This window comes from Patiria miniata, unplaced genomic scaffold (genome assembly GCF_015706575.1).
Source record: "Patiria miniata isolate m_02_andy unplaced genomic scaffold, ASM1570657v1 HiC_scaffold_28, whole genome shotgun sequence".
NCBI classification, from domain to species: domain Eukaryota; kingdom Metazoa; phylum Echinodermata; class Asteroidea; order Valvatida; family Asterinidae; genus Patiria; species Patiria miniata.
Window position 1 is genome coordinate 1,108,802 of NW_024037067.1, and position 24,733 is coordinate 1,133,534.

Below are 24,733 nucleotides of genomic sequence, written 5' to 3' on the forward strand. Positions count from 1 at the left end.
TACAGTCTAAATCAAATTTTACGTATTTTCACGAAATTTTCTTGCTCAGAAATGGGCATGACGTAACAAACGGCCTTGTCTTACCGGAGGTCGGTGCGTCTTCCAATAGGCTTTCTCCTGATTGTCGACGACAAGTCGGTCAGCTTTCTTCCGATGCTTGGCCAGTCTGAGTGGCAAGAAAATGAAAGAAAATGATTCTTTCAGGAATTCAATGAAAAATGGAGGGGAATGAGAGATTGAAAGAGAAGAAGACACAAATTAAATTTTGTCTGGATGTGACTCCTATTAACCATAACCCGCCTCAACCCTCCAAAATCCTCCTGGCAGTTTTGAAGGATTTGGAAGGTTGAGGAGAAACACAAGATTTTGGAGGATTGAGGATGAAGGCATTTTGACAGGCAGGACTGTCTGATGATTTTGAAGGATTGAGGCACTGGGTATCCTTCATTTGAACAAAAATGCAACATTTTGGAGCATTTTAGAGGATTGAGGATGGTTCCTAATAAAATGGGCCTGAGGGTTAGGGTTAAATTACACATGCATTTACCGGTAAGTATGCATTTGGAATACTGTCAAAAGTTAGAAAAGTTTTGGAAAAAGTATTGAATGCTGATGTTGATGACTGTTATAAAATACTGTATGACGCAAGTAAAGATAAATGTACACAACAAAGTAAATAAGTTAGCGACAAAGCAGTCTACTTTATTTGGAAGGATGTACAATTTGTAATGTAAAAGTAAAAGTAAAAGTAAGTGGCCAGCCTTTGTACAATTGCAGTACTTACCATAAAAAAAGTCAATTGGAGTCAATAACCCTGCATTCGTTATTATACATGTCAAATCTTCCCACAAGACCCAAGGGGCTTTGAAAGCTAAGAATCTGAGTATTATCTGCCAATTTATTTGACAAAGCTGAAGCTTCTATCGCAAATTTACAAAGACATGTAACCTTCCTGTGGCAAAGGGGCAGTCCATTGTAAGGTTTACCAACACTGATTGTTTAATGGATTGGGAACCACTCCAGAGACCTCACAAGAAACATTGCAAGATTCTATGGATGCCGCGGGGAAGTAGCTGCCACTTTATAACAGTGACACATGTACATGTACACCGACAGACATTTCTGCGCGAGTTTGAACGTAAGTGCACCCCACAAACAATTACTTTCAGTTTTAGCAAAAATATAAGAAAAGAAAAAAATTGGAAGAACTGCCTCAGACTTATTATACACATGTATTAAATTTGTGACAAGTGGTGCATGCATGTCATTCATGTGAGGTAAATCAAATTGTATGAACCCATTGTAACGATCAGACCACAGCAGAAAAAGACTATTTGATGAATAACAAACCTACACAAGACAAATTCCAATGAGGATTCAACATCAAGTTTACCTGAGTTGTTCTTGGGCTTGGACGAGCACAAAGTCCCACTTGTGTCTCAGCATCCGTTGGAGTTTGTTAAAGGCAGTCTGTCAATGAAAAATGTTCAAGACCAGAGAATTCAATATGAAATCCAAAATGACACATAAATGTGGTTCTGTACATATTTATGTAGAATGTATTCAGATTAGCATTCTAGAGTTGGGCCGAACCAAAATGAATTAATTAAGAGCGGCTCAAGTCGACCAACATACATGTAGACTTGGGTTTCAAAATGGCAAACTTTAAGCATTATACCGGTACTTTCAATAACTACATAAAGCGATGTCTGAAATTGAGATGTTCTTAACCCTGGCTGACGGGCATAGCCGTCATCCGCTAATAAGTCCGGTGTGTTGTAAGCCGTGCTACATGTATGCCGTGGAATGTAGTCTGTGGGCCATGCTGCTGCCACCAAACAAAGGCCGCTGTGCAGTCATGCGTGTACACCGTGTAAGCTGGTAAAGTGAGGCATGACAATACCGGCGTAAAGGGGTTAATGACTGCAACAGTCGCTCTGTCAATTTCCTGCAAATGAAGTTTCTCTCGTTTTTTTTAAGCATCAAATGTTTCGTGTACAGAGGAATAATTGGATTCTGCCGGATTTGATATGCAAGTATGAAACAGTTGTCACCTTACCAGGATTACAAAATAATTTCAGATCATTCAAAATACGCCTGGAGAACCTGGCAGAATTGAGAAACGTAGAGATCAGCAAATACGGTACATCATTTCATTTGCTTATTTCTACAGTAGGCCTACCACAATTCACGAATATCGTTTATCGTTTATGCATATTATAGCGAAACGGTGCATTTTGGTGCTCGATGCCGCTTGAAAGTTAGAGAATAGTACAAAGAGATTCTATTGGTTTCCTGGAGATAAGCGACGTGTAATTTTCATGTAAAATTTGAAAAAAAACTAAAAAGTGACTGATTCGACACATCCTGATGTTCATGTAAGACAAAATACCTGTTCTTGTACATGATACGAGTACTATACACGCAGGTACAGTGCAGTGCCACTATAAAAACATGACAGTTCCTTCAGAATCCTACTCACTAGACATGCCTGATTAATGACAGTCATATATCAGCATGAGGGGCCAAGTCAGCCATTTATATGTAAGATGAGATGATTGAGCTGTATTTACACTGGAGTCACAGAACCATTATTGGGAGGACAGTCTGGCTTGTTGGTTTGCACTCCCTGACAATCATGAGCAAAATATGCGATGCAATGTATGTACATGTATGTATGTTAGGAACTCACAAAACAAATTTAAAGGTACGTACCCCCACATGTAGAAACAAAGGTACCAATTTTATGAGAAAAATCTTGCTCGAAGTGACTAAGGGCTGTTCCAATACCCTGTAAAATTAGAGTACCAGATATGGTTGCGATCGAAAGAAAATGATCAGTGAAAGTGGTTTTAAAAAAGCGTGCCCACTGGCACGTTTTTTTCAGTGAGTTAGCAACTGGCTTCCAGTATCATCAGGAGTACCCCAGGGTAGTGTTTTAGGGCCACTTTTGTTCAACTTGTTTATCAATAACCTTCCCTCATGTACTTCTTCTGCCTGTCTGTTGTTTGCAGATGATACATTATTATTCAGACCTATATCTTGCCAACAGGATCATATTTTACAGGAGGATCTTAAAGAGGTTGTGGAATGCTCGAAGACATTTCCGTCATTTTTCGGATATGTAGCCTAAGGTGTGATGAAATAAAAACCACTATTGTTTCTGTCATGAAATGAGTACAAAAGGTACTTTTGAGAGCTGTTTTTCAGGTCCAGTTTCGCCCGGAACGTGCAACTGTGTAAAAGTCGTCGTTGCGGGCAGCAAACAAAACACAGTAAATCGTGACGTAATAAACAGGACTCCCGATGCACAGTAGCATACACGAGTCCTGTTTATTATGTCACGATTTACTGTGTTTTGTTTGCTGCCCGCAACGACAACTTTTACACAGTTGCACGTTCGGGTCGAAACTGGACCTGAAAAACAGCTCTCAAAAGTACCTTTTGTACTCATTTCATGACAGAAACAATAGTGGTTTTTATTTCATCACACCTTAGGCTACATATACCCGAAAAATGACGGAAATGTCTTCGAGCATTCCACAACCTCTTTAACCAAATCCACAGGTGGTGTGTACATGTAGACAACAGGATGAATCCAAATATTAAGAAAACTAAAGTTATGCGTATCACTTGTTCTAGAAATCCCGGTGTTCCTACGTATAATATTAATAATTCTCCTCTTGATGTTGTCGCAAATTACAAATATCTGGGTGTTTTTTAAACAGTAAATTAACTTGGATTGATCATGTGAACTATGTTGTTTCTAAGGCCAACAAAAACTTCATATTTAGTGTTGCCAAGGACATATCTCTGAAGGCCAAATTAGCACTCTACAAGGCCTTGGTTTTACCCATTTTAGAATATGGTCAGCCAGTGTGGCACATTCATAATAATAATCTCATTGATAAGATTGAAAGTGTTCAGCGTCACGCTACAAGAATGATCCTAAAACAGAGAATGAAAATGAACTACACTGACTGACTGAATCTTTTACATTGGTCCTCTCTTGTGGCATGACGCAAGTTCCCTTTAATCTCATACGTCATGAAGCAATGTATGGCCTCATTACTTGTAACATTGTTAGACACGGCATTGTGGTCAACAGTCAACACACAGAAACAGTGCGGTTTTGTCATCTTAGAGCTCGCACACAAAGACTTCACGGCTCTGCAGTGAATGTGTTTGCTCGTGAATGGGACGAGCTACCGGAATCTCTGAGATCTGGCGTCGTTGAAATGTCGTTAAAAAGCTGGATCAATTCCCTAAGATGCCACCTCTGCCGACCACAGTAACTGTACTGGGTCTTTTTAGCTCTTTGTGTGTTTTTTAACGGGGGGGGGGGGGGGGGGGGGGGGTTGACATTTTTTCTCATCTCTTGCTTAAAAGTGGACAGGGTTTCGGGTGGCGCCGTGTGGAGGGAGATCTCGTCTTGAAAACCGGTTCTTTTCAGAATCAAACTTCTTCCAGGAAGAGATTTCTTTCCACATGGCGTTGCCCGTGATTTTATCTACTTTATATGCCATCCGCCATGCAAACTTCAAGTCGTATATCTTTTGCTTAATAGTTTTTTGTATCATTTTGGTTTGCAGTAACAACATGTGATGATAACTGCGGCTCAGCAGATGTTTAGTTCTAAAAAGAACTTGTCATGCTTGTTGTTTTTTTGCTAATTCTCAACTTTTTTTTCAGGGTAATTTTACGTCTTTTAACTTGCAACGAAACTTTTTTAACTGGGGGGTTTGGCATTTTTCTCATCTTTTGTTTAATTTGTTTGCTCATTTTTTAATATTTGTTTTTAAATTGCGTGCATTGAAACTTATTAACCTTTTTAATGTTTAATGTGAACATCCACAATAATTGGGTCTTTGAACTAATGGGGGGACATTTTTTTACCCCTTCTTTTTGCTGGACTATTTTTTTGTTTTGTTTTTTATTCTTTATCTTTTTTTTTCTCAACGTGGTATTTTGATAATAATTTTGGGGATAACCATATCTATTTTTTTTTTAACGGGGACGTTAACTTTTTAGCATTTATACCTCTGCCATTTTTAATATATGTGTTCATTGTTAATACATTTTTATAGATTTTTATAGATTTATATATTTCTCTGTGTAGCCAGAGGTATTGGAATTGAAGGCCTTCGGGCCACAGTTTTTAGGTAAACTTTTTTAATTCCGGGCATATGCCCCTTGCTTTTGTTTTTGTTTTCTTGGTTTTTGTTTTTTTATATTTTGTGAATGTTTGTTGTTTGTATGTGTTTTTAATGCCGAATAAATAATAATAATAATAACGGAATATAACTACATGACCACAAAGAATTGCACATATGTTTTTCCTTTTTCCTCTCAATGTGTAGTAGCCACCGAGATAAAACTTCAACAGGTAAGTTATTATGCATCCTACTGAAGATTTTGAGCACTTCTGTTGCTCGGAACAATAAAAAGGGCACAAAGAGCAAATGCTTTTTTTCGCACATGTTTTTCACACATGTACACCATGAATCCCCCCAACTCCCCCTTTTGCACCGTTGAGGGGGTACTTGTGCACAGAGCCCACAGGCCATGGCTGAAATTAGCTTCCACAGCTACTACATGTACAGGTACAGTGGAGTCTCGATAAGTCAAACCTCAGGGCAATTGGCTCAAATTGTGAGTTAAGCCGAGTTTTGAGTTATCTAATGGATTTTCTATTCAACAACAATTGACAGGAATGAGTTTTTACTTTGAGTTAGCAGGGTTTGCGTTAACAGGCTTTGACTTATTGAGATTTCACTGAACCGGAATATCTTTTGTCCGCTTGTTCCATGTTCCCACGTAGTTGTAATGGGCAAAGACCTAGACAGTAGCTCTAGACTACCAGTAGAGATTCAACACGGCCAAAGACAGAGAGAATTATAGCCTACTCTCATTCAACTATGCACAGCCTCAAATTATATAATGTACTATACAGTACATGTGCACTGTACATATTAATAACCTTGGGGCTTGACGAGCACTTGACGATCAATTTGGATTGCCAAGCAACTTCAGTCTGAGACGGTTGTTGCCTGGAATTTGCCTAAGGGTAAATTTGCCAATGTTTGATTCCTGTCTGGTCTTTCAGAAGGGAGGAAGACGTTTCATGCTTGCAAGGACCATATGTGATCTTTGCCAGGTCCACAGACCAAGTTCTGTATAACCTAAAGAAATAGATTATTAAATTAGTTTGTTTGCGTAGACACAGGAAGATGTACTATGAATTTTCTGGGTGGCAGTGTAGTATCGTTATCAATAAAACCTGCAGGATTCCAAGTTTCAATGAAAAAAAAATCTGAAACTGTGATATGAGGTGAAGGTAGTGATGGACGTCCTTCACGCTCTCAAATTTGCTCTTACAAAGAAGGATTAATCTGGATGTGGTATGTTAAGCCAGCGTTTTAAGTTAAAACGGTAAAAGTTAAAACGGTAAAACTTAAAACTGTAAAAGTTAAAACAGCAGCTCTCCACGGGAGGCTGGTCGTAAAAATTACACTACTGACGTTCAGACATCGCTTTACGTAAGGCAAGTTCAGTCTCAGTTTCTCAGTTTCTCAATTTCGGAGTTCACGTAGAACATCCACCTCGGCATAGAGCACGAGCTTAAAGTTACATGTACACCAAATCGAGTTCAACCGTTATTTTAGGGGAATTTCAAACTGTGTCTGAACGATGCCTATAAGGGCCATAAACATAAACATCTTATTGAGTACAACTGTTTCAGAATAATTTGGCAGAGCAATCAATGCATTGATGTCCGTCCCTCACGTGAGGGAAGGATTTGGATTAGAATACATGTAAGCCTCTGTTTAATCGGCTTACACGTAGGCCTATACATACTGGTACATATGTATCATATAGCCAAGTAGATAAGGGATTCAGGGAACAACCAACAAAATCAAAGACTTTTGAAGGTTATGAATCATAGAATACAATGTATATCAGCCAGGTTTGGAGTGGTATGTTCGGCAAAATTGAGCTCGGTTCGGCAATTCGGCTGCAGCACTAAATGTATCCAGACACAGTTATTACTCTTCCATGATGATGGTGCCCTTATCCTAAAGACTCAAGTTTCTCTGTCAGTGAAGAGAAAGTGAACCATTTATGTGCTTGAAATAATCCCCAATGTCCAATCAAAATGTATTCCCCACTCGCGGCCTCATCTTGGTTTCTAGGCAACAGTTGCCATGACGTCCATCCTCTCATTGTCAAATTTTGAGGCAACCAATGTAGGGTAGGGGGAAAAGTCTGTACAATAGACCAGTTTCATTTCCTCCAATAGAGGAAGGGACAATGAGTGAAGAGGAAGGAACGACGGGTGAGGATGAACGTCATTCATCTTTGTCTGGTTGCATGGTGTGCGATGTTAGCACAAACAATAAACGTCAATTGCCGACACAGTTATTCACAATGTATGTACATGTATTTAACAACCCAGCAATGTAATAAAGTTGTATTTGAACACTCACAGGATGTCTGTGCATAATATACCATGGTGTGCAAGTACATTCCATTCTTGTTTGAAACTTATTACAAATGATTGTCCATCAGAGCAAAGTGGAATTTTTTTTTTTACACATACTAATGAAATTTTCAAGTTTTATTAATACCAGTACACATGTATTTGTTTGTTCAATTCTCCCCCCCCCCCCCCAAAAAAAAAATACCCAAGAAAAAAGAATTACAAAAAAAATTATTAACAAGGAATATATTTGCAAAAGACCTGTGTGAGGCATGATTCATGTATGACTTCAATCACACTGTAAATGTGTTAATGGTACGACCAAACATCCTGTGTTTTGTCGCAATGTTTGCACAAGACTAATTGGTATGTCAAACCAATGCAGATGTCAATTCTACTAGTCCAGGGTAGACAAGTAAAAGTTAACCAGTCCTGCTTGGTCAAAACCACCAGGGATTGACTCTTTGCTCGGGGTAAATAAATGGGTACATGTAAATTACCAACATTTTGGTAAATTTTACAAAAAACAGCCGAGTATGAACGTACATACATGTAGTGTGTATTTTAGTCTTAACCCTCCAAGATTATTCAAACTCAAACAGGAGATTTATAATAACGTTTCAGTATTGAGGAAGATAGCATGTACATGTACATACAAGCCACTTTTAAACGGGCACATCGTCCTGAAATTGCCAAAATTTTAATGATAAGATTGTTTACTTGTCCTATTTCAAAGGTCTGAAAGGAAGCTAACCTAATGTTGCACCATTCCTGAGAAAAAGACGGGGAAAAACATGGTTGTTTACTTCTGACGCAGGGTACATTTTGTATGACATACGCATACATATTTCCAGCTTCTGGCAGATGATTTTAAAGAGGTTGAGGAATGCCTGAAGACATTTCCGTCATTTTTCGGGTATATGTAGCCTAAGGTGTGATGAAATAAAAACGACTATTGTGTCTGTCATAAAATGAGTACAAAGGTACTTTTGAGAGCTGTTTTTCAGGTCCTGTTTCGATCCGAACGTGCAATTTGTGTAAAAGTCGTCGTTTGGGGCAGTAAATAAAACATAGTAAATCATGACGTAATAAACAGGACTCGTTTATAAATACTACGCTGCATCAGGAGTCCTGTTTATGACATCACACTTTTGCTCATGAATCTATGGAGATTTGCAAAAGAGTACTAAAAAGTCACCAAAATACCCTTGAAAATGGCAAACCGAAAATTGAAAAATGGGAAATAGGACATGTATACAGTAAAGGTGCATTTTCAAGCATTGCATTGTATGAGCCCTTTAAATAATGTTTCTAATATCATTTAGTTTTACAACGGATTTTGTGCCCAATTGGGCACTTTCCAGGACACAAGAACCCTTTAATTCACGTTAATAGCATGAAGCTTGATCCATATGGAAGGTTATGAAGTACTGTGCCTTTGGTTTATGTACAAAGGAGAGTTTTGAGAGGATTTGGGAGGGTTCCATAGTGTCACAATGCACTGGGGTTTCTGAATTAAAAAGTAGCCAACAATTAACATTGGTAAATCAATAAAAAATTGAACAAAGAAATTGACTGGCATGGGGTTTGAACCTGGGACCTCGGACTGCTGTTCTGGTGCTCTAGCAACCAAGCTATCTAGCCTTATACTGGTATGTCAGCAGTTTCCCCATTAAGTCAATATGCCATGTATCCAGGGATCATGCTCAAAGTCGGGATGCTAGCAACATTAGCAATTATCTTGCAAACCCAGGAAATACCAAACGGGCATCATTCAGAGAGGATACATTTTTTATTACAAATAATCAGTTAAACATTTACAAGTACTACCGGTAGATAATAAAGACAGACAAAAGATTTTCCAACTTGATGCCAAACATGTACGAACAGAAACAGACTCGGAGCAAATTCAGTTCCTTGGATGTTGTTTTGATGATAATGGTACAAAAAAGTCAGCTAGCGACCTAATTAAATCCACAATCTGTTTTCATGACAAACACGTATATTTACGCACTGTACCCCCACTTTTTTTTTGAAGGCAGATTTTCACTGTCTGAATATGAGAAGCTACATGTAGAAAGCTCTAAGGAATTTCCTGCCTCACAAAGAATGTACTGAACTAAACTAATGAGGTTTGATTGGAATGAAGTACACATCTCATCAAATTAAGTTTTGTTGCAAACAATACAAGACAGTAAGGGGGAAAAACAAGCCACGTACATGATCAATGCCAACAGATTGTACAAGAAAACAGTAGTTTTGAGAGAAAAGAGAACACTACTGTAGAAATTACTGTATGAGCATGATATTCTTATTCTTGACAAATAAATGAATTAGCCTCGGGCGTAGCAGACCTTTTACTCGAATCTGGGTCCTGATGGGGTGTAAATTTGATTCATTTATGCAACAAAAAGATACTTACTGTTTCAAATTCCTCCAATCCATGCTGTTGCTTGTTCCTCATTGATCTCTTGGCCAGATAAATAGCTACAATGAAACAAAAGATGAACAATTTCTATTTAGTAAAAAGTTCATTCACAGAAATCATTTTCATTTTAACACTGTGAAATCTGAATATTAAACATGGCCAATTGTGTCCAAACAGTCCAAGTACATGTACATGTATGTATCAATTTCAGGGTGTACACGTACATGTGTATTATGATCAAGGAACGAATTGTAGGAACTTCCATGAAATCTACCCATGTTGATAAGGTCTTTGGAATTGTCAGTAGTAGCCCTTTATTCAAGAAAAAGCTAAAGTCTCTGCTTATTAAGTTACAATAATGCTTAATTTTAGTTTTACTTAATATTTGCTGTGAACATATTCTTCTAAGGATATCCCATGTGGGTTCTGATTTTACTTGATTTGTTTTTGTCTTGTCCTGTTTGTGTTGGTCCCTTGTTTCTGTATGTAACTTTAAGTGTACCGGTACTTCGTTGTGTAGTTAAGTTAAAAGAACAAATGTAATTAGTATTTATCTTAATATATATATTTTCTTCTACACATAATGGACTTCTCCACTTGACAAGCTTGCGTTTTGGAGAAGCCCGACGCTTAATCTTATCCGTTTCTCTAAATTATTGTCTAAACCTTTTCCCTTCAAAATGATTAAGTTGAAATAAATATGAATGAATGAATGAATGAATGAATTTGGTGCAGCCAAAACCTGTTGTATACATTCAGTGTGTATACCATACAAGTCAGAGGTGTCTGTGCACTCAGATTTTTGCATGTTACACCAAATTGTGAGAAGCGTGTGAAAACATCGGTATTGGCAAACAGCTCTCACAATCTGAACACGATTTAGTGGTGTGCATTTACAGGTACATTGTAGTATGGGAACTGATACCCTATTTAAAGAGGTTGTGGAATGCTCCAAGACATTTCCGTCATTTTTCGGGTATATGTAGCCTAAGGTGTGATGAAATAAAAACCACTATTGTTTCTGTCATGAAATGAGTACAAAAGGTACTTTTGAGAGCTGTTTTTCAGGTCCAGTTTCGACCCGAACATGCAACTGTGTAAAAGTCGTCGTTGCGGGCAGCAAACAAAACACAGTAAATCGTGACGTAATAAACTGGACTCCTGATGCACAGTAGCATGCACGAGTCCTGTTCGGGTACGGGTCGAAACTGGACCTGAAAAACAGCTCTCAAAAGTACCTTTTGTACTCATTTCATGACAGAAACAATAGTCGTTTTTATTTCATCACACCTTAGGCTACATATACCCGAAAAATGACAGAAATGTCTTCGAGCATTCCACAACCTCTTGAAGTAAAACACTAGTCTATGTGAGCAGATTCGCTAATTAATTAGGCAAGACAACCGCCTCTTGATCTCTAGATTTTGACCAAGCAGCGGGCGCTTTCTATATGGTCTTCGGTCATGCGCATTCACCCGTTGTGCGTCATAGACAATGGATAAAATACACGTACCGGTAACTGTGTCATAAGCTCTGCATCATGTTACGCGATATGCGCCCGGCTTTTGTTGTATTACAAAACACTGCATTCGAATTAACCAATCAAACCATTTCATCCTGATTTGGGAATGAAATGATGTCTAGATTTAGTAAAGTCGACTCTGATTGGCTGGGGCGTGGTTTGCATAAATCTGCATGTCTAGACATATCAGACATTATACAGGAGACTTGGCTCCATGGATAACGGGTGATACTCAGACTAGTTAAACACAGGGTACCCGTACAAAAGAAACCCAACCCCAAAATTTAAATCCCGGAAGTTGTCTGCTTTATAGCTTTACAGTGTAACTACAAACTTTAGTGAGCGTCATCTGTTGCCCGTTAAAACTGCACATTAACGTGAAATCTCCTTTTGATTTTCCATGTAGCCTGGTTTTCATTGTAAAGATTCCCCACAATTGGCAACAAAAACCTTTCTTTCATTATCTGAGAAGAGAAGTTACTATACAGGCGGTACATGTTTGTAAAGTTGGTTACGGGTACCCGATCCCATAATCTAGACCGGTTCCTGCAGACATCAGTTGTCAGGTCCTCAGGTACCCGGTTCCGATGTACACGTTCACCCCTAGTTACATTTTTAGACTAAAACATTGGATCAATCTTCCAGAGGCATTTGTGTTTTTTGTTTCAATGTACATTACATGGGTATGTTTATTTATTCTACACCATCATGGTGAAACCACAGAGTCTTCATCTGTAGTCAAATTTGGTATTTTTACAAGCTACCGGTATTGCATACATTGTACACATACTGTTCACATACTACATGTAGTGGGAACCAATGGTGATATTTGTTGTATAACAATACTATATAAAATCCAAATGAACAGAAATTTGATTTTCATCACACATGTGTAGCATGTTTAGCATATTTATACTTTTTTGCACATTTGTAAGCACTGGCCTTCATGCTCTAAATGTACAATGCAGGATGCTTCTTTCTAATTTTTTGGTGACCTACGTTAGGCCAAAAAAAGGCTCCGGTTACTGGTCTGCGCGCACGTCATCATTGCCATGCGCATCGGCAAAATGAAAAAGTTTTTTTCAATGTAAGATGATGTCTCAAAACTGCCAAACTCACTGGTTTGACTGGAATCCTGCTGCAGCACAATTGAAACGTGTTTTTAGATGGGGCTACGATCGAGTATAAGCTTTATGTGGCCTCTCTGGACTCCCATAAATTTTGCACTAAATTTAGTCTGGCGCCATTTGCAGACATCAGCCGACATTTGAAGAAAATAGGTAAAAAAAAAGAAAAAAGCTGTGTCACCGCACCACCTTTGGGGCAAGCTCCATACCGGTACCAGAAACCGGAGACTTTTTTTTTTTGGCCTTAGAAATATAGCACTTAGCCTGGGCGTACCCCCCCCCCCCCCCCCCAATATATCACAACTGATTGTGGAAACGGCCTTGCCCTAAAAATTACACAATTCGTCCCTGAAAACGAAATGGCCCAAGTTGAATCAGATTCCCCAAACAAAAGACCCCCATCGGTCTCAATTATTCATCTTAATGGCATCAAACACCGCAGAGCCATCAAAAGCTAGTGCGCCTGTTGGCAAGCTCCACTGCTTTTCCTGTAAACGAGTCAGGTTGCTAAGAAACCGCAAAAAAAATGTAATCTCTCGGCCGGAGTGCTTGATGGCTCCTGCTTCGATGATGAAGGCGCGGAATAATTTTTTCACGAGCCAATCGAGTTGTTGTTGAGGACATAAAATTCAAAGTTCACTGCGGAGTCTTTGCCGGGCAAGAAAAAAGCAATTTGCAGCCCTATTTATCTGTCAAATGATGCATCAATGAAGATTAATGTTATACAACATTATACAACCTTTAAGTAGGGGCTGAATCAGCTAACGGTTTTATTGATTAACACTCGTGTTACATGTGGGCATTAATAATGTTGGTTCAAGATTACATGATGCACAAACATGTAAGCATCCCTTGTACCGGTACATCCATGTGTATACATGTAATGTACAATGTAAATGTACATAATTCACATACATTTTGTACATGCCTAAACTGTACAGGGTGAGTAAACAAAACGAAACCCAAATGTTGGGACCATTGTTTTAGGGAAGTTCTGCATGTAAAATTTTCAAAATCTTGGATATAAAAGCCATATTCATCATTCAAATCACTTATGTACTTTTCAAGTTACGGAATTTTAAACACAACCACCGTTTTAAGGTTCTGTTCACAGATCACAAAAAAGTTCAGTGTTCTTTCAGCAAAACAAAACAAATCAGATAGGGATGTGTGGGAATTGTTTTCGTTTTGCTGAAAGAACGCACACCTTTTTTTGTGATCCGTGGACAGAACCTTAAAATGGTGGTTGTGTTTAAAATTCTGTAACTTGAAAAGTACATAAGTGATTTGAATGATTCTTGTACTCAAAGAAAGCTTGTGAATTGGGCTTTCACATCCTAGATTTTTAAAGTGCTATGCAGAACTTCAATAAAACAATAGTCCCAACATTTGGGTTTCGTTTTTTTTTACTCACCCTGTACAGATCATATCTTGGCAAACAAGCTTTATTGTCTAAGATGTTTGGTAACACAAAGTTTGTTAATTAATTAAAGAACTTCAGCAAATAATTATTCACAAAACTAGAATTTTCATTTGTAAAAATGTTTATACACGTACATGTATTTTTTAATGTATTTATTTTCAGTATTGAAACTTGGATCCATAATGTGACTCTGAGCAGCATGATTTGTCCAAATTGCCATGGTGCGTGCACATGGTCACTCAGTGAACACATGGTTGCTCAGTGCACACATGTATACATGTACCTTGTAATTTCCTGTCATTTTAAGTCCCGCAATGTCAGCCAAATATTGTTTTCTTTTACACGTAATTAGAAAAGTTATGTGGTTGTTCAAATATAAACTACACAGCGCCTAAAATCATGTTTGCTGAACTGAACAACTGAGTTTAGTTCAGCTCGGTGTGGTTCAGTTCGGTTCCATTGTGCTACATGTATGTTTGGCGAATTTTGGTTTGGTTCGGCAGATCGGCTACTGCATTTTTGGTATCACTGGTTTAGAAGATTAAACCTACATACGTGCATATATACATTGTACATTATGAAGTACCAGCATTTTTCATGAAAATTGAATATTCATGACCATGAACAGCACTAATTTACATTTTTTTTATTTTTTGTGTGAATTTTTCTATGGAGAAATATCTTGCATAGTATGTATACCATCACCCAGCCCCTCAATTTATGCCCATCACACTTTATCTCAAGTTAAAACTGATTCAAGAGTTTCCTCCCCCAATGTGCAGTCTCTTGTAATCTTATCAGTCGTGCGTCATCAACTACCAAAGTAATTCCCTGCTGGGACGAGTGAGAGCATTAAATTGCCCAGATAATTTCCCATCAATGTGTCCATGTGCTTCTGTATTTTTGTCACAGTGTGTAAAATCTGCACTTTGAAAGAACTCAAGTCCGAGCATTATTGCATGCACGTTCAGCAAGCATTGTCCGATGTGCTACCGTATATTTTGAATGAGCTGGGGTTTATAATAATAATTTGGGAGGCTAATCATCGTTACTCGCAGCTGAGAAGCTGAAATGCGAAGGACGCCACTACAATGTGATCAAGCCGCAGGCATGTACCGGTACATGTAAAGGCGCCTCCAGCCACGTTGACCCATATATGACCACAGAGCACAGCCCAAGATCGAAAGTGGTTGAAATTTTCTGGAGGGAGGAAAACCAGAGGGCCCGGAGAAAAAAACCTTGTGTCACAGGAGAAAACCAACACACAACTCTACTCATGTATGGCATGTACGGTACATGTACATGTATGGTCCGCGGACGGGATTCGAACCAGGGCCACAGTGGTGAGAGGCGACACAAGCCACCCATGCCACCCAATTTGTTTATTATTATTTTATTTTGCTTCTTTAATCAAAGGATACTTGTACAACATTTGCTTTTGCTGTAGTTTTCAGAAATGGATGGCGGGGGTTGAGTATTTTATCGCAGATATTGTTATACCGACCTGGGTTCAAGGTTTTGTGTTCACAGATGCTAGAAAACCAAGGGAAAATAATGTAGTTTCTGTAGTCTGGTTCTCTGACGCTACTTCAGAAGAAAAAGAGCAATTTATTTTTATCATTTTGTTATTGTGCCCTGTCACGTACAGGTACAGAGCTGCACCTTTGGCTTTGGTATTTGCAAAGATTCATTCAGGAAAATGTACAGTACATACATGTATGTGTACATCAGTATACATGTACTACTGTACAATGTATGTTAAAGTAAAACTGTATGTCTTCAGTTAGGGCCTACACCTTTCTTTTTCAAATGAAGTGACATATTCTGTGCTGATACTTTGAAGTAATTTTAGGAAGCATTAGAAGTACATGTACATACTTGTACTAGTTAGTAATGGGGGTACAATGTATGTCTTCTAAAAGATAGGGGAAGACTTCGTTACTGTAGAGGACATGTAATGCTTCATGCCAAGTCACGTACACATGTCCCTTCTACAAAATACTTAGTCTTTTCCTTTGTTTCTCTTGAATTCCCCCTGGTACACTTGCCAACTGCAGGCATGCAACTGGGAATTGAGAAAAAAACAAGGAAACTCCAAAGCACACAAGACTTTGTACAGTATTTTCAATTTGTAATGGCATTCATGAGAGGTAAAAAAACGAGGAAATCAACGGATCCAAGGAGAAGTTGAACGCCTGCAACTGAGAGCAATTCCTGCTGTACAAGACCCACTTCTGGTGAAATAACTCAATCCTAATGTTCATAATCCTTATATTGAACGGGCCTCCAGAGCTACAGCTCTACATCTAGTGTCAGCATGTCTCGAGATGTTGTCAGAATTACAAGACCAAATCAACACTTTGTAGACTAATCAGACATGCCCTAATGATGTTCTGCAATTAGTATATTGACAATTTCAGGACCTGAAAAAAATGAAAAAAATCATTAAATCTTCAAAACTACAAGCATCAACAGCTTCAAATGGGGTATCAATATGGGACAACAAGACCTTTCATTTGATGTGGCAGTGATGCAGTATGGTTAAGTGTATTTTTGTTGAAAATCCACCCTCGGTGCTTCAATTTTATAGAATAACAGCACCGAGTTCAGATGGGCAACCCAATCCAAATGTAAGATGAGTTGCCATGGAATTGCCCATACGGTATGATCCACTACAGCTGATTTTGAGATAACTTCACAGTGCTACGGTGCCTCACAGCACCAAAATGCTTACTATCGCCCGTTGCATGACAAAGACACAGTACATGTAACTCATGCATTTGGAGATTTCTATTGTTGCAAAGCTTCTGCCTCTGAGATTAGCATGTTCTTTGCCATGTTTGTGATTTGTATCAGTAGTCCTACTTAACTGTTTGTGGTCTTTATGGAATGGATCAAGATTCTATGACCAGAAAATTGTATGCTTAGCAGCACCCTTGGTTTCCTTGGGAGAATAGTGCTGGTTGGTCAAATGAAATTTACAAAAATCCTGATCTGCAGATGCCCAATGACTCACCATAATCAGTGTTATCAGGATCCAAATTACTCCGTGAGGGCCAGAAGTAAGGGCTCTGGAACCGGTAGAGTGCCGAGTCGTCCTTCAGTAAGACCACTTTGGCCTCTTGAACAGGAAAGATGTAGCCATAGTGACAGATGAGGTTGCCGATGTGGACAGCCTCTATGGCATTGTGAACATGCAGCTTGTCCATTATCCATTCGATCAGCTCCGAACCTGTGGCAAAAAAAAACTTACGGCATAATTACAATGTAAATGTTTCATGGGCACAAGACCAGCAAAGTTTGTAGCACAGGATGTTACAAATGGATGTTGTGGATCCTTGACGCAATGCGCGCTGGTTAAATTTTGCGTGCGGTGATCAATAATATAGGCCGTTGGAGAGTTTGTACCTGTATGTGGTAAGTATTTTATAACTGTCAAGGGCTTCAACCTGCAAAACAGATGGGAACAATGAACCGCCATCAACAAAACAGGTGGCATCTGACAATAAAGTGTTGCAAATTTACAAAAAAAATAACATAACAGTCGTGTGTGTGCATTTATGTACAGTTTTTCTTCCAGTTTTTGTTATTTGAACCAGCAAAAAGCTATTGGAATACTTGATAGAATATTCAAATATTCTGTTTATTCGGGAAACCCTAGATTACTACAATTAGAAACCTCTGAAATCAACTGGAATGGATCCCTCAATATGCTGATACTCTCCCAACAATCATTATTTATTGTCTTTGTGAGTTTGTTCTGAGGTGTCCAAAAGCCATAAAACCAATTAAGTTCACAGGTTTAAGGATCAAACACATGGATGGAACTACGTGAGCGTGTACACGTACATGTACGAAGCTCCATATGCTGCAACCCTTTCAGACTACACAATTTTGCGTAATTTGGAAAATGATCAGATTCACTCAGATTTCAGATTTAACAAAGAAATTCATCATGTAAAATTTTTGTGTACAGCACAGGCTGCACAACACTACTTGAGTAACTCTTATTCCTTTGAAAATCAATAACTCTTTCAGACAAAAGTAATATCCTGCACAAGGGAATATTCCGTCAGGGAGATAGGAATTTTGAATAATGTGAGCCCTTTATTAACGTAATGTTATTAGCATTTTACCGTCAGTGCTGACCAAGAGCTTGCAATAATATTGTGATTTGATTTGCCCAGGCAAAGACACGTACAATGTCAACTGTGGATACATGCACACAAACAGAGACTGAGAATATATATTTTTAGATACAAAAAAGTTGTTGTGATTGAAAATTTCACTTCTGGGAAAGCTTCATATTTATTCAAATAATACGCCCATGAACAGGGCTCTCCACTCGTCATTTATGCACGTACAGTTGTTTGGTACCGGTATTTGTATTAACAAACTTGCATACATGTGGGCAATCCCATGGTAACTCACGTTACATGCGTGTACATTTCGAGGGGGTCTTTTGTAAACTCTGTATTGTTAATTAAGTCAAACCATTTTTTTTGGGGGGGGGTGGATTTTTCCCAGAGAAAATTTCCCCATTTTTTCAGCGATGTCCACTTCCTCATGGAATTGCCAATACGTGTACACACCTGTATTACAAGTGTCAACAGAGGTGATTTTTGAATTAATAATAATAATAATAATAATAATAATTTGGGAAGCTAATTATCCTTACTCGCAGCTTGGATGCTGAATTGCGAAGGACGTGGCTACAACGTGGTCGGGCCGCTGGCACGTAAAGGCACCTATGGCTGCCGGCCACATCGACCCATACACATGTATTGTTGATGTACCCTAACGTGGCGCGGCCCCTAACATGGCGCACTTTGATTTTTCGCCTGTAGCGCCTAGCTAGAGCAAAAGTTTTAACTGAAATTTCACAGAAAGTGACATTTCATCAAGATCTAAACACTCCCGTTCATAAATCGCGAGTTTATTCACCCGTTACAAAGTTAAAAGAAAAATGTATTTTGGCATGATTTTCCGATTTTATTTTCAAGTGCAAAGTGAACCCTTTGAAAATGCCCCGAAAAATAAGAAAATAATTTTCTGACAAACATCTGGCTGGGTATGTAAGTAGAAATAATAATGATTTATCAGAATTTATCAAGTTTACAGAAATTCTTAAATGTTAATTTGGAATTTTCCGAGATTTATTTAAGTGCACCACGTTAGGGAACACTCCGCCAATTTGTGCCCAATTTCCGGACGCCACCGTTTTCGAATTTCGGATTAAAATGTTTGAAACCGAAATTGTTCACAGAGGTTAAATAGCAAGCATTAATGATGTAAAAGTACTAGTATTTTACTGCATGAATTTGAGATTTGTCAACAAAGAGGTTTGGCAACACTACATGAGGAAAGTCGGGTAAGCTTCGAAGTGCGCCACGTTAGGGAACACGACTATATGACCACGGAGCACAGCCTGAGATCGAAAGTGTTTGATTTTTCCGGAGGGAGGAAAACCGGAGGGCCCGGAGAAAAACCCTCATGGCACAGGAGAAAACCAACGCACAACTCTACTCAAATGCGATCCGCTGCCAGGATTCGAACCGTGGTCACCTTGGTGAGAGGCGAACGATTTACGCACAAGCCACCTAGCCACCCAAGCCTTTCATTGCATGCCTTTCAGCTTCATTCAGTCCAATTAGTCAATCAGGTGCTTTCAGCAAGTTAATAATTATTGACCACGATCACTTTCCAAAGATGAGGTTCTGCGCAATTGACGTTTAGCCAAACAGTTCGTGTTTGTCATTTTGAATACACATGGAGCAATTTCCGTAAAGGCCAAAGTACAAAAAAGAACGGAAACACTATTTTGTCATGTTTGTAGGCAATGTCTAGAATAATCTGTTTATAAATGACTTTTTACACCCCACTATTTGAATCGAGGGTGGTTTTTAAACAGCATGTGAAGACATAAAAAGGATTCATGTTTCGGATTTACATGTGTTCATTAGTGAGGTTAGATGTTCAAATGCTGCCTGAATGTTTAGTAATGGAGCCTTTACCCTACTGTTTCCTTTTCCCTTCAATTCAAAATGATAATTTTCAATCTTTTAAACTTAAAATTACCAATCTTTTATTTTACCAATATCACCCCATAAAGCAATTCAGATACAACCAGAGAAATGGTTCAATACTGTATATAAATATACATGTATGATGCACCAAAACTGGTATCAAATTTCCTGGTTTTACCATTGATATCAGTGAACTGTAAAAGTGAATTTCAAAATCTTCCATGACACAATGAAAAGTTTAATTATCCATTTTGTTAGGCTCAAAATGTTGAGTTTACGAACAAAACTAAGGTTTTAAGACCGGTTTACCACGAATGAAAGGACACATACTGGTATTAAATCAAACTCTTAATTTTTTAACTCAATTAAAACGAAAATTCAATAGTAAAAGGTGAAAACAAATTCAAAAGCTCGCACCTAAAAAAAAGGCCCTCTTTATACTTTCAAAGGCTCATACCACTTGCGACTCTACATGCATACATTTAGCCTTTTCTTAACCGTTGCACCTTACACAGCTTCAACAAAAGTGGAAATGGGTGTCATGATCCAACATGCCTAGATGAGGAATACCGTTAGTGTGTGCACGGGTCCGCCGTGTATTTCAAATTTTCTACCGGAGTACGGCCTCTCAACCCCGGTCCCAACCAGGGTTGGATTTTTATTGTGTAGAGCGCAAGACCCATGTAGAAGCGGTGTTGAATACTTGCTAGTGTGAAAAGGGTTCCCGAAATCTTGGACCCACTTTCAACAGGGAGATATCGGATAATGTGAAAAAGCCTTAATGTTGTAAAATGTGAGGCGTTCTGGCAAAAACAAGACGGAACTGGACACAGGCCATAGTTAAAAAAAATGCCAAAAACTAAATGGAGTGATGTTTTCGATTTTCAGTTTATTGTTATTTCTAACCTTTGATATGTCTACTACACATCTTTTAAAGAAATAGTATAAAAATTGTGGAATATATATTTTTTTTAAGGAAAACCAATTGGCATCTTTCATTTGCAGGACTATAAAACTTAAAACTTTAAAGGCGACCGTTTTCTCAGTATTTTGCCCTTTTGACAGGTCGAAAAATGAAAACTTTAAACATTCATAACTTGTCAACTGTCCGATTAAAGTGCAACGAACAGTGTTACGCCGAGTGATGCTAATGAATACGCTAATATGCATTTCGTCATTGTGTTGCTGGGCCAAAATCAGTCAACCATAGCGCCTACAACGCTATAGGATCTTTGCTGAAAACCATATGCACGTGGGTTTGGTTGGCAAAAAAACCTTGTCGAAATTGGAGATAGTTCAAGGTGTAAAACTAGCATAATTTCTAACAACAGATTAAGCTGAAATTTGGAATATACCGGTACTTGGATGATATACATGTAAGTGTTCAACTACTCGTGAGATAACAACTTGAGTAGATTCCTAGAAATAGATTTGGGGAAGTTTTCGAATGATATCTTCCAGACTTGAAGGTCAGCTTTACCAGTAACCAGTACTGACGTTTCGGCATCGATGACAGCAATTTTTTCACTGACATGAAGTTCAGAATTTCGTCTCCCGTTAACATTCCAATCATATGGAGCATATTTTCTGAGAAACACAACGTTCAAAAGGCCGTGTTTTTTGGCATGAATTTCATTGCTCTGTTACAGCATCTCAGTACGTAATCGGATAAGCTTTCCTTAACAACCGGCATGCTTTGGCGTTCGCAACCATACGGCTGTATTAAGAAGAATCTCATTTTTTTTTACTAAAACAGGTCTGCAAACCCTCATTTTAACCTCTACCCAGTTGTGTCTCATTTTGCCCGAACGCCTCACAAATTTGGGGACTCGGTTGTCATCAGTGTACAGTTTGTTACCTGTGAATGCACACGGGATGGATGTCAGGAACACCTTCTGTGATCTGGTCTTGATCCCTCTGTCATGGTGCTGCATATCCCGGATTATTTTCTCTATCTGCAAATGGTACAAAATTAGACAAAGTTCACTTTACGGGACAACTTTTTGTCAAGTCCTTTTTCAAAGTCTGATCAGTATGTATGTTATTTATTTCAGTGTCATAGTTAACAGTCTGTGGTGCATTTTTTGCCAGTGGGCAAGGGTGTTTGCGTGGTATGATTCCTGGCGTGATCCTGACCCACATCTACTGCGATTCAGTTGGTGGGGCTTGTGGACTGTTACGTCCTCATGATGGAGGTTAATCCTAACAGAATCTGTATACATGTACATGTACATGTAGTTGTAGAAGATGCTGCTAAACATCATGCCTGAGTAGTGGATCGCATCCGCGAAAAAAAAAAGTCAGCCTGGATGTCAATGGTCGTATCCTGGCAAGCCGCACTACTTGTGACATGGTTACCACACTTTTCAGAATTTCCCAGGCAGTGACTCGATTGCCAAACCTGAACCCAAAAATGGTCGACAAGACTGTTGACTGTTTTGTCATTGTCATGTTTTTGTAAAATAACACTCTAAAAATAAAGTAACTATCAGTAACTGTTTAATCGGTTTTTTTTAAAACAACAAAAGATTTAATTGTTTTTTGGGGACTTATTACCGTTTGACCGTTTTACAAAAAAAAACACTGTAAAATGACAAAAAGGTCAATGGTTCGTTTACTATTTTCATTTATGAGGAAACCCAAATGGTGAAACAAAATAATGGTATGTACCGGAATTTAACAGGGACATGCTGTTGCAGCTGACCTTAAATTTATAAAATGACCCAGATGCAAGTTGCATGTTCATGGGGGAATTGTTTGTGAAGCAATTATGGCCACAGTGTTCCCAAGGAAAACAGAACTCTTCCCATTTTTGGTTTACAGATCATGAACAGTGCCTATGGAAACAACTCCCACAGGATTAATTTACTTCACCACTGACATCCAGATTTTGTTATGTCCACAGAGTAAAATTATTAGTAGGAGTGTTGCAGCATGTGTCAGTTCACGTCAAACTTTGCAAGAGTCACCATTCACAGCACACACTATTTACGCCGCCATGTTTGTTTGTGTTATGCCTCGCTTTGATTATCAAGATGGCGACCTCGAGAAAGGTCTTGTACAGGGTTCTCAAAGGAACACCTTCTACATGTATCTATAGTCAAAATATTATCAGATTTCTGAAGACAATACATACATATGTACATGTACATGTATATAAAAATCAATTTCACATGTATTCACCATTTTCAAGCAACATGGGATAGCGGAAATTCATACAATTCATGTACATGCACACATGAAATTATTCAATTTTAAGCCTTCTTTCCACTGAAATACTGGTTCCCGATGTACAGTAGGCCTATTAGTACAGAACCACATGCATACATGTGCACAACGTACATGTACCTGTTAACTTACATGTTGTCACAAATTTGACATAAACACTAGCATCTACATACATGTACTATAATATTGCTATAGAAAATATTACATGACCAAGTATCTTGCCAGCTATCCATCAAGCTTTACTACATTTAAAGTGTCTTCTTTGTTACAGGAGCGAAAGAGACGCCCATCAAAGCAAAATCTGTTGCCATGGTGAGTTAGTTATTAACCACCTGTTGCTAAGGTTACACAGGGGACAGCACAGCAGACTGCAGATCGTCCATGATGCATTTATAGATTGAGTCAACTGCAGGCAAGGTTAGCATTAGGAGCCTCATCATTGTAACTCAGGAACTTGTTCTAACCGGGTCAGCAAAATTTCTTTTGCTGGTGAATGATGATTGTAGACACACATGTATACTGTATGTAATTGTAAGCATGGAAATTAGGTCCACATTAACACATTTGTTCCATTTGTATCAGTCACTATTCATGCACATGATGTATACATACTACATGAGCATATTATGTACCTTAACTCTGCATAAATGTAGTACATGATGCATATACATACAGTGTACATTGTACGCTGCAAACAATGGCAGCAACTTCAAGCAAGGTGCTTTTTTTACAGGTCAGATATTTTTTAGATACTAGACATTTGTCCTAGCCCTACTGTCCTTGTGGTCTAATTTAAATCCCCTCTGTCCCTTTGGGTATCATGACTATCTTTATAAGATAACTGGATTATCACTATGATCAGTGTTTGCTAACAGCCTCAGGGCCATTTCACCCTGGTAACTATCACACTGTCTTCGGACCATACATGTACACCAACCTGGTTCTGTAACATCCCCAGACCTACAATGTTGCTTCCCTAGTGAAAAGTTAGGAAAACAATGACATCAAAAACAAATTTCAAACATCAGGAGGACAAACGATTTAGATTATACAACGGCATTGACTCTTTTATATCTATTGGCTATTTTTTATACACACATACATGCATAACACTTGCTTATGGGTACACCCGTAAACATGTGTTGGAAAAACAGAGACTCTCGATCTGTCACTTTTACTTCCACAATAATTATGAGAGTATGTAAAGTACTATACAATGAGGCTATCCACGAATTGTCATTCGCACAGGACCTGTCAACTCCAGAAATAAGAGGAGAATTGGAACTTGAAAAAATGTCTGGATCAATGTGGAAATTTCATCAGTACTGTTTCCTGATGTACATGTGTACAAAATGGTAGGCCTTCAAGTCAGATCCAGTCCACTAACTAATTTCAAACAATATTTTTGATTGTAGCTTTATGAAAATAAAGAAACATGCAAACAAACAAGCAAAAAAACGGTGTCAATTAGAAAATGGCTCTTGGTGTCGCAGGCAGCA

At 38.5% G+C, this 24,733-nt stretch overlaps 1 protein-coding gene across 2 annotated transcripts in view; it reads right to left on the minus strand.

Moving 5' to 3' along the window:
* Positions 1 to 24,733, minus strand: part of LOC119734997 (regulator of G-protein signaling 9-like) — a 67,291-nt gene that overhangs the window by 32,858 nt on the left and 9,700 nt on the right. For both annotated transcript variants that reach the window (XM_038208667.1, XM_038208666.1), the window contains exons 2-6: positions 21,865 to 21,961; positions 16,997 to 17,212; positions 9,903 to 9,967; positions 1,394 to 1,470; positions 85 to 166 (exon numbers count right to left, since the gene is read on the minus strand). In XM_038208667.1, the coding sequence (XP_038064595.1) occupies positions 85 to 166; positions 1,394 to 1,470; positions 9,903 to 9,967; positions 16,997 to 17,212; positions 21,865 to 21,961 (537 nt within the window). The remainder of the gene's footprint in view (positions 1 to 84; positions 167 to 1,393; positions 1,471 to 9,902; positions 9,968 to 16,996; positions 17,213 to 21,864; positions 21,962 to 24,733) is intronic.